Here is an 11526-nt window from a genome sequence, read left to right as displayed (position 1 = left end):
CCAAAGCAGCCTCTGGCCATTTGATGTGGTCACATCTTGGCAAGCCTATTATGAGAACCTGGAAGAAAACAAACAGGACTTTTGCAATATTGTTTTATGCTGTAGACTGAGATGACTTCTCTAGCAGGTCCATCCCCCTTTTTTTTTTCTTTTTTTTTGTTTGTTTGGTTTGGGTTTTTTTGGCAGGGGGTGGGTTTGCAGCAAAACCTTTCCTGCATGGCCTGTTTTCCATAGCAAAATTGATTTTAAGCGCTTTCAGTACACACAGGCTTTCTGTGAAAATATACTGTGACGATCATTTCTTCTTATGCTAAACCTCAGAAGCATCAAGATGCATTTCTGATCCTTGCTATTCCAGAGAATCCATCCTGAAATAATTTACTTTATAGTCTTTTTATTCATGCCAGTAAAGACTACTTGATTCATAAAGTCCTTGGAATTTATTTTTACCTGAAAGCGTTATAAGCTGAACAGACTGGTGATATACAGTTGTAACTAATAATTTTAAATGCAGCAGCATATGTTGATTTTTCCTTTGGTCCTTTTTATACCATCCTGATTTTACAATCATCAATTTGGAGATGACCATCTATATTAATCAACGATGGGCTCTGTTCATGTCCTGAGCCCTTTATGGCTGTCTGCACACAGAGAAAATGCTTTCCTGTTAAGCATGAAAACTTAAATGTCATCCTAGGGAACACACACGGAGCAAAAAGCATGCATGGAGTCTTTTAAAAATAATTTTGCATAGTTCATCCTCTGCTCCTGTAATGGTACTGTTAGATCAGCCACTGACCGGGCTGGTTTGCAGCAGTGGGGGTGAGGGTTAATCCTACAGTCCAGTACATAAATTAGCCAGACCTGGGAAAGGCAGAATTCAGGTTGTATAGATAAATGTAAATCTGAAATTTATGTCCTCTGTTCTTAATTCTATAAGTAAAGCTCTTGTAAGTATTCTTTGTATGTTCCCTTTGGAAATCTACAAACCGCCATACTAATGAAACATACAAGTAACTAAGTTTCTTCACTTTATATTTTATGTTCTAACGCAGTCTAAAGGCTCCCCTCATGGACTGGATTTTTCTCTCTGAGGCCCTACATACAAATCATTAAATAAACAACATTTTTGAATTTATAAATAGTCCATAGGTCAACTGCCTTGAACAGAAATCTGGACATGGATTTAGTCCTGTGACGGCACAACACAAGACAGGACTATGGCTGTAGGAAGCAATGAAAGACGTGCTGCTCTATCAACCTACAACCCAAAGACTGATTTCAGATTTTATGTCCAAATGTGAACATCACACCTACCAGAGAGGGTTTAATTGAATGCAGAAGAGAAAGCTCCAGATTCAGGTAATCACACCATTTAGTTTGAAAGTCATACAGAGATATAAGGGAACTGCAGAAAATTGGGTTAGGATCCTTTCCTTCACTACAGTGTGTCAGGCTGACAGCTGAAAGGTGCTGTCAGTACCTAGTGATCATTGGAATGCAGACCTTGACCTCCCATCCACTAAAAGTTGATTTTTCCTACAAAGAACATCTCCCTTTCAATAATTAAGCAACTCACTACTCAGTGTCCAGTGGCAAATACAGCTCTTAATGGGAGAATACACAGAACCTTAAAAAGAGCCACAATGCAGACTACAGAATTATCACTCAAAAACAACTCGTATCCCCTAGGCTTGGGAGTGCCTCATTGGCAATGGGAGTGAATAAAACAGAGTAAGATTTAGAAGTTCAAGGTAAGAGAACGATCCAGAAAGCATCCTGCAATGCAGAGATCATAGTCAGTGGAGTTGTTGGATCATGACTATAAGGCAACCTGCACTACACCTCTGATTAGATCAGGGTTATGAAATCTGTTGGCAGATAAGAGGACAGAGCATATGCATGCGTTTTATTCAGGAGCTGGATTGTATTATACGGCCAAGTTTTTGCTGGGCTATATGATTTTTTTCCAGGGACCGGATCAGGCATGAAGATAACCAGAGATTTCTAATTTCCAGCATATGACTGCACTGTGCAGTTCTATGTTTTAATTTTGGCTTTGAAAAAGACTTGGTATGCAACCCTTGGTAAAGCCACATCACTTTTGAAAACCCAAGTTTTCTCAGTGCCTATGACAGCACCAACATACTGCGGTGCCCACAATTTCCTCTGCAATCTGCAAGGATGGTGTGATTACTCATCCATTTCACCAGGATATAACTAGTTCTCACCATAATGTGTTTGAGCCTCACAAACTTCTTGGAGAAGAAGCATATGGAGCTTTAAAGTACTTTCTTCTCCTGGTTTGGGGGCCTATCTATTGAAAGAATGGGTCAAGTTTCACCAGACATGCTCTTAACAGCTGATATTAGTTACTGGAATTACACTGTTTTCCATGTCTGTTTTTTTGGAGGATGACTGGATTCACACAACATTTCAAACCAAAATGATCTGTGAATTAAAGGATATTTTCCCTCATTCTTTGTAATATAGTTCTAGAAACCTATTCTTGATATTTCTTGATGGACAGAGCAAGCCCACAAGAGGTAAAGATAGTTTTTATATCCATTTTACCACGTGGTCAATAAGCTCCTATTAGTGAGTTTCAGTCTCACAAGATAAAATACAAATCAGGAGCTATTTTATGACATCTCACTAGATGCAGAAAGCACAGAGAACTCAGCTTTGTTGCTCTTAAAATATTAATTTAAACTCACATCCTTGTGCACATCCCATTCTTAATGGAGGTAAACATTCGGCTTCTTTCTTTCCTTATGTATACTCTGGCTTCTGGAGAGTCACACTCACAATAATACTGTTTTCATGTCTTATATACCAGATTTACCTTCTTTTACCTCTTTTTGGGGGATTTGCACACCAATTCAGCTAAAGTACAGAAGATGAAGAAGCATTTCACTATGTTATTCTACAAATAAAAGCTTTATATTTGAAAACTCAAAAATTAAAGGCTGCTTTTCTTTCAAATAGCTTTTGCAATTAATAGGAGCATTAGAAATCAACTTCTGTTCTCTGAGCAACTGATACCACAAGAGATGGATGATGTTGCTATGGTACCATTGCTACTGTAGTAGCACTTAAGTACCTATAAAATAGATACTTAAGCATTTTCTATCTCTATAGGCACCTTTAGATAGTTATGGAAATTTAAGAGGCTAATTTTAGTTAATATTTTAAACTACTGATCAGCTGTATAATGTAGTATTAGTATGGACAATGACAATCCTAGACCAGTTTCTTCTTGGAATTTTTAACCTCTGCTTTTAAACATTCAATTTAAATTCTTACCTGTGTTCATAACCATTTTTAGGAACCCAAAAGGCCAGAATTGTCCACTTCAAGACCCACAGTGAAATATTCTAAACATTCACACTACCTGAAGTCAGCAGAAACAGTTTGCAAGTAACTTAAGCTAATTGCATTCCACATTTTTGCCTCTTTTTTCCTCTGAGGACTAGATATGTTATTTTTGCAAGGGCAAGGAATGAAGGACAGAATCCAGCTCTCAAATGTCTATTTCTAATTATGCTAACTAAACTGGGAGTCCTATTTGCATGAGGTGACAAAATCAGCATGCACAACTGTGGTTATGTTGATAGCCATACATAGAAACACACATATGCTTGGCCACACACATTTTTAGGGATTCATGTTAAAGTACATTCAGAAATATTTATAGCACTGGTGGTGGGAATCTTTCATTCCTCTTGTTTTTCTTTGTTCACATCTTCAGTTTTTCTACTAAGATTAAAAAAAATAGATTTTTCCCATTCATTCCAGTTACTAAAACTCTCTTTGTTTTTCCTGCTCTGTCTGCTACATGCTGCTGAGTAAGTCACAGGTAGGAGGTATTACAGAATCAAAAGGTATGTTTGCTGAGAGCATCCTTGCAACTCAGTTTGTGGCAGGAGAGAAAATGGAAGGCTCTAGGAGCGATTCCGAGTGCCTGCAGTTCACTTTCTCATCAGCGGGAGGTGTAGGTTTGTAACGCTTCAGAAAATCCAAGCCTCGCTGCCTGGGATGCTCGAGGTCAGTTTCTCTGGGCTGAGCGGCTGCAGAAGAGTTCAGACTTCACACTGTAAATGAATGGTTTAGGGTGACGCTGCAGGCAGACACCGGAGCTCATTTGCTTACAAATATCTCTGCAGGACAAAGAAGCTGGAGCAGATTCTGTGCATCTCTCAGTTTTACAGTAATTATGATCCATGTAAAGTTCGCCAATATTCTGCATGTTTTACCAATTCCATCATTCCTTTTATTCCTTTCTTGTGCACCTAGAGAGCTCCCTATTAACTCCCCTCATCCCTCTTGTCCAGTTTTGCCCTTTAAAACTTCAATTAGGCCAAAACCCCCCATATACCCCCCAAAGGACCACGTTTCCTAAGAACTGAGTAGGAGTTTGACAGCAAAATAAAACTAGACAGCATAAGAAGGAACACCTGCAAAGAAGTCATGCATGAGCCTTTGTACTGTATGAGCTCCCTAACTGGCAATAGAAATCCTACTTTTCCCCTCAGTCTTCAACATCAGCTGTTGATATACTGTATTTTCAACAGTCTTTCACAAACATTTCTCAAAGCAAATGGTTTCGTTTCATTTTAGCTTTTCCAAAAAAATGGTATAACCTGAATGATTATTTCTAGAGTTGACTCACCCAGAACAAAATACCTGCTCAGAGTACATGGGGACAAAGGAGTCAACCTGTGAGTGAAACCCAGACCCAAAGATTCCGTGGGCTGCAACTGAACCAGAGACAAACACTTCTCCATGAGTCAGCAGGGACTGATGGCCCTCCCAGGTCCACAGATGTGGGGGGAAGCCCCAGGTAAGGCTGGTCATGGCCACTGAGAGTTTTTAGTACAGCTGGTAAATTGTGTGAGGTGGTTGAAGTGATGCAACAGGGCAATCTTTCTCTGTATTGCAGTTGGTGAACTTGAAGTTACAGCGAGCTCTGGGAAAAGGATGGTTTTCTTCTTATGGTTCTTCAAATAAAGCTTCAAAGACCCTCATGGTCCAAAGTTCCCTGAGCTTCAGCTCTGATCCAGGGAGGAAGGTGACATCATTATTTGAGCCTTTGATACTCTTCACTGCTCTTTTTGTGGTGACCTCTTACAAAGAGCAGCTATCCATAGCAGTTTTTTTCCAGAATCCTTCAACATAAATTATCAGAATGGCTGCAAGGATGCTCAAAGGCTTTTGTCCACAGTCTATATTGAATTTCTTAAGCTTATTTCTTGAGATTTACTGGGTAATTTGCTGAGAGGAAAAAATAGCACTGACAGCCCTCAAAACTGCCCACGTATGCCCTACAATGGTGTTACCCATACAGATGGAGCAGCTCCCTTCCCTTCCTTCAGTGCTCTTGCCTGCACACTGGTGATGTGTTAGAGCATGGGGCAAATTCATCCCTCACCATGGTTGCCTCAGTTTCTCTGTGTGTCCACATAGGTATTTTTGCATGGATTTAATTTGATGGACATCTGTGAAATATTCATTATAATGATTATAACTAAAAAAGCTGCTGTTTAAAACAAAACAGACAGCTCAAAATCTGTTGCAGTTTTTTGTATTTCGTTTCCCCCTCCACCCCCATCTCTCTCTGAGCTGTGAATAGGAGTCTTGGGTAGCACGAACTGAGAGGTGTTTGAAATGCAACATTCTCCATCCTTCTGAGTCATTGCTAGCCATCAGATGCTTTTTTGAACACTTGTTTTCATTGCTATACTTTGAAATCAAATATGGCCTCATGTTATAGTCTTATTAAAAACCCATCCCTTTTAAAAACCTAAAACCAAGCTGTTCCCTCTTTATTGCAGACAAGTAATTTTAAAACCAAAATCTGGGTACATAAAATGAAGCACCTGTTTCCATTCCTCTAAAACAAGCCTGGCAACACATCTACTGTTTTACAGCTATAAACAGAAATTGATGCATTTTTCATCTGTGTTTGAATGAAGCAGCAGAATCATAGAATGGGTTGGAAGGGACCTTAAAAAACATCTTATTCTAAGCTCTTCCATAGAATGGGTTGGAAAGAACCTTGAAAAACATCTTATTCTAGCCTCTGCTATAGAATGGGTTGGGAGGAACCTTAAAAACCATCTTATTCTAGCCTCTGCCATCTTATTCCAGCTAGATACTCAGAAAGTGGCAGCGTTTTTGCAAACCTCCAGTTTAATAATCTCAAGTTCTGGTGATTTCACGAGTGCTGCCTTCACACAAAGCCCTCCCGTACAGGTGCCAGCCCATTCCCAAGTACGGTGACCAGACCGCGGTGCCCTGGCCGGTCCACTGGGTGTGGCTGTGAGGATCAAATAGTGCAGGTGTAGTAACCAAGCCGTGAGGGTCCTTTGATCACATCTCACCTGTTCGCTGGCAGCGCTGCACAGCTGGAGGCAGGGAATGCCACAGGGACCGTGGCACCGTGCTGGTGGCCCGGCCTCACCGACAGGTACAGGGGCACTGACTGCGGGCCGGGCTTACCGGGCTGCGCACCCACACCGCCTGGGCCACGCAGGTGTGCCAACCTGCCGCACACAGACGCAGCCCCGGGGAAACCCGAACTGCTCTGGTTTTGGGAGAGAGCCCCGTTCCCAGGCATCTGGGCATAGACACCAGTATCAGTGCCGTGCCATCCCGATCCATCCCGATGCCGGCCCCTCGCAGCCGCCGGACTACATCTCCCAGGATGCAGCGCGGCGCCGGTACCTTTAACGCCCCCTGGCGGCAGCACGGGGCGCTCCACAGGGGCGGCGGGCGGGCTGAGGCGAGCGGAGCCCGGGCGGCGTCGAGCGGGGCGAGGGGCGCGGGCTGGAGCCGCTGCCCACCGGCCCCAGAGCCGGGGAGGGCTGCGGGAAGGGTTAGTGCGAGCTCGCCTGTGCGAGGAGCCGCGCCGCAACCATGGGGAACCGCGGGATGGAGGATCTCATCCCGCTGGTCAACCGGCTGCAGGACGCCTTCGCCGCCATCGGGCAGAACGCCAACCTCGACCTGCCGCAGATCGCCGTGGTGGGGGGGCAGAGCGCCGGCAAGAGCTCCGTGTTGGAGAATTTCGTCGGGAGGTGAGCGGGGGGTGTCCCCGGGGGCGCGGGCAGAGCTGCCGCATGGCCAGCGCGGTGCGGGGGCAGCGCCGCGGGGTCCGCGGGCAGCGCGGTGCGGGAGCAGCGCGGGCAGAGGCTCCGCACGGGCAGCGCGGTGCGGGAACGGGCGCAGGGACGGCGCGGGCAGAGCCGCGGTGCGGGCACTCTGAACGCGGTGCGGGGACAGCGCTCCGCTCGCAGCTACTCTGCTCCGCTCGGCGCGTGTGTGTGCGCGGGCAGCGCTGCAGGACGCCCGGGCGCTGCGGTGCAGGGGTACGGGAGGCGCGGGAGGGAGGGCTGCCCGCCTGGGGGCATTCCGCAGCGGGGTCCCCGCCACTGCCGCACCTTGGCGGCCGGTGGGAGCCCCCCCTTGTCCTGGCTGTTACATAACGGAGGGGGCTGAAGGGGCTGTGGAGGCCGGCCCCATCCATCCCCTGCTCGGTGCGGGGCTCAGAGATGGATGTTGTCGCTGCGGGGGGGTGATGCGGAGGGTGTTTAAGTTTAATCTGCTCCGTCCCCCTCCCCCAGCCCAGGCTCGCTGTCCTCCATAGCGGATGCCATGTCAGGAGCTGCGGGGAGGCTATAGGAAGGACGGGGTTATAGCTCTCCTATATGCTCAAATCCCCGGGTGCTACCATTTTGTGACAGGCAATATTCTGATGCCTTCCCTTCATGTGACCTTCGCATTCATCATCTGCAACTTGAGTAAATTGCAGACCGCGCTGCTTGGGTATCTGCTCCAGTGCAGACACACAACACCTGGGGGGGGAAGGTGGTGGTGTGTTCTTCACCTTTTTCCTGGCCTTGTTAATTAATTGTATTAAGTTATATACAGGCTTTAGTTATCAAGGTGTTTTTTTATGCTGTAAGGAGCACGCAGGTTTCTGGTGACTTGCCTTAAAAGCAGTGACTGCTGATACCTGGTCAGATGCTTGCGTGGGTTTTTCTCTTTCAGCAAACCGCATTTGTGACAACATCTATTGGATCCCATTTCCCTACCCCCACTTTTTCTTTTAAGCTGTTTGCTGTTGGATGGCTTATAGAGCTTTTCCACTGTCAGAAGGGTCTGTGGTGTGGATTAACTGCTTGTTTAGCTGCAAGTAGCCTCGAATTCTGGACCTGTGCAAGGGTATCTTTGAGCAGTGAGTGCAGGGTGTGCTGGGTGTACCAGGAGGAAGGCACAGGGGTTGCACCTGGTACAAAGAAAGCATGATCAAAATAAAGATTCTTCTTCTCTGCCATAGATCAAAGAGCTTTGAAAAAATAAGAATATAAAATTTAAAGAGTTTGGCATCTCTTTCAGCTGACTTCCAAAGGTCCATGCAGTGTATCCCCCAGAGATGCTGGGATCTTGCCAAAGGCAGGACATTGCAGAAACGCATTCTACTGAGCCTCAGGTCATAGTCCAGGATCCACTTGTTTGTCCATAGTCCCAGAAAAAAAAAATTCCTGCCACCCAAGTGAAAAACTTGTTGGGCTGTAGCTTTCGAAGAAGGGGGAAATGGATCTTCTGCAATCTTTGAGCAAAATGGGTTCACCTGTTGGCTCTGTTTTCATGCTTTCTAAGTACTGGCAGTCAGACCTCATAAATCCTTTTTAGAGGATCTGTGCAGGCAGTGCTGCAGTGGTGTTGTAGATAAGGTAGGGCTGCTGGGCCAGAGGGGATTTGTTGGAGGAAGGACAGTCGGTGTATTGGGGCAAACTGCTCCTCTCCTTTAGACCAACCACACAAGAGGATTTACTGATCCTTGGTGCATCTCCACTGGCACCAGTTTACAACCAGGGGTTTTATCTGCTTGGTGGAAAATATATGAATTCAATTATCTTCTGTCTCTTTCTGATGACTCCTGTCACAAGAGAACTTATGACCTCACCATGTCCCATCAGCTGTCTCTCTAGCAGCAAGTTATAGTGCTATGGCTTTTAGAAAATGAAATAATTAAGGGTCCCCTGAGCAGGAGCTGAGAGCTGTCTGTAGAAAAGCATTTAGAGGAAATAATTGGAGGGGAAATGGAAAATGTCAATGTGAAGAGGTCTTTCTCCATTTGATACCCCTGAGTGCTGGCTAGTTTAGACTGGTAACTTGAGACCTCTTACCACAGAATGTATGTGTATCTGCTGCAAATCCCAATCCTGTTAAAATAGTGTTGGGGCCCTGCTGTAATGTATAGTCTCTTTTCTTTCTGTGTGGGTATTGGAAACCATGATAAGGAGCTATGGAAATAGTATCCAGAATGAGCTTGGTTCTTCAGTGTAATTGTGATAAGGGCTGTTTTCTTGTCTGAACAGTTGTAAGAAGAAATTGTGTGTAGACCTACTGTGTACAAATACGATTATTGCTGTGGTGTGGACATGACATATGTCACTGCTCCAGCTTGATACCAGGGTGGTGGTGCAGCTACTGCTCAGCAGCTGCTCGCTGCACAGGGAATGTGAGTGCTGATGAGTTTCTCTCTGAGTGGATGGAAATCTGTGCAAGAACAAATGCTGATGTGGTTGGTACTGGCTGATGGGCATGATGCAGACACTTCAGTGCAGGGGCTGGAGGCCCCAACAGGGCTGGTTTCCCTGCTCAGGACCTGTGGGGCTCCTTTGAAATTGTCATCAAATCACATTTCCCTAACAGGACAGCACACTTGCCCCCTGCCAGCCCTGTGTTGTGGCTATGTAGGGCTTCAGTCCGGGGCTGCTGCAGGCACCTTGCAGTGGCACTGAATCCCACAATCGGTGGAAACCTACAAGCAGGGAGGAGTGATACTGACTGCAATCAGTGTTTAGTTACATGTCTTACCAAATAAATTTTTTTCTCCTCCTGAGTTCTGTGGCTTAGTAGTTGCTGCTAATTGCGTTTTCAGTGACACTTACTCTGCTGTTAACAGATTATCCAACAGTGCAGAGCTTGTATTTATAATACCAGATGTCAGTGTGGCTGCTATGTGTGCTTTTGCTGCTGGAGTCTCAGCGTGGTGGCTCTGATACCGGCTGGTGGTGATAAAACTGCTGAAGAAAGAAGAAGCCATGTAGAAGCCATGCAGGTGACACGTCTGTCCACAGACTGGTTTGTCCTGGGCCCCAGAACTGGAAGGAAGGTTAATTGGGTGAGCTCCAGGCATTTCCTGTTGGTGTGGTTATAAGCTTGAAGGATAACTCAGGTTGGAAGGGACCTCAGTGATCATTTAGTCCATTCTTAAGGTGTTGTTACTTCCCTGCAGCCTCCTTTTCTAAATAAATAGGTCTTGGAGCAGGCAACTGTACCAGCAGAATTGGTCTGATAAAAAGAACAAAGCATGTGGTATGTGCTAATTTGACTTTAAGAGCCCAAATGACTGAGGAGGTTGTACGAGACAGCCCACAAGGCTGTTTGTATAATCATCCGTGTTCATGACACTCTTACTTTACCACGTGAAAGTAACAAATATGCTTTCTTTAACTCCTATGATCTCAGAGCACTGTTACACAGATCTTTGGGTTTCTGGAGGTATTACTGTTGCCTGTGCTTTGCAAACAGGAGAACTGGAAGCACTGGGCAGTGTTCAGGTGGTTCCTGGAATGGCTGTGCCTGGTGGTGGAGGTGTCTGATCCAAGGCAGGGTGCTGCTCAGCCCTGCTGGGAGAGCTGCATTGCTCTTCATGGGGAAAACAAGGCACCTCTGACTTCTCCAGAACAGATGGTTTCAGGGGGCTGCTGAGGAGGCAGTGACTAAGGGCTGGGAACAGTGGGTGGAGGGACTTGAATGGAGATGAAACCATCTTGTTTATGATCAAGGGACCTAAGCAGTGCCAAACTTGTGCAAAGTGAATCAGTGTTTACTTGACCCCAGACCTGAGCTGGAATCTGGTACCCTATAAGCATCTTCTCTTGTAAGCTGTGCACCCAAACCAGAGGTACTTAGCAGTCTGTCACCAGGCTCTGATGGTATATGCTGAATTCCCTGATATTTTTGTGTTGCCTGGAAGGAATCAGGAGGCAGATGTGGGCCTAAATTCAACCATGTTGGTCTAACCTTGCCTCTCCTAACACACTGAAATTTCCACATGGGTAGAAGAGGAGGGAAAATTCAGCACTGCAATGCCTGTGGCATTCAAAAGGCTAAGTACTCATTAGGCATAGCTGCAGTAATTGCTGTGACAAAATCAAGCACGGGCCTGGCAGCAAGTGTCTCTTTGCCTTTCTGTGTCCCATACTGGTGATGCAAAGCTAGATCCTGAAGCCACAGGGTTTGGTTTGGCTTCAGGTATAGCTCTGAGGAGCAACTTAATACCTTCCACAGCCATTTAGAGATAATTACACCCCCAAGATATGATGAGGGAATGCCTTCCTTGATAACAAATACTTTGCTTTGCTATGGAAAGCTTTCCCAGCAAAATACCTTCAGAGACCAACAGCAGTGTTTAGCAACTACATAGAAGTGAAGGATCCTAAAGGGATG

The 11526-nt window shown here is 45.5% G+C and overlaps 1 protein-coding gene across 4 annotated transcripts in view; it reads left to right on the top strand.

Moving 5' to 3' along the window:
- The first annotated feature begins 6794 nt into the window (after positions 1-6794).
- The window catches only part of DNM1 (dynamin 1), a 64991-nt gene continuing 60259 nt past the window's right edge, over positions 6795-11526 (top strand). For all 4 annotated transcript variants that reach the window (XM_084219904.1, XM_084219901.1, XM_084219903.1 and 1 more), the window contains exon 1: positions 6795-7079. In XM_084219904.1, the coding sequence (XP_084076030.1) occupies positions 6919-7079 (161 nt within the window). In that variant the 5' untranslated portion in view covers positions 6795-6918. The remainder of the gene's footprint in view (positions 7080-11526) is intronic.

This window comes from Fringilla coelebs (genome assembly GCF_963513975.1).
Source record: "Fringilla coelebs genome assembly, chromosome: 21".
NCBI lineage: Eukaryota > Metazoa > Chordata > Aves > Passeriformes > Fringillidae > Fringilla > Fringilla coelebs.
This window is presented reverse-complemented; position numbering and strand designations above follow the sequence as displayed.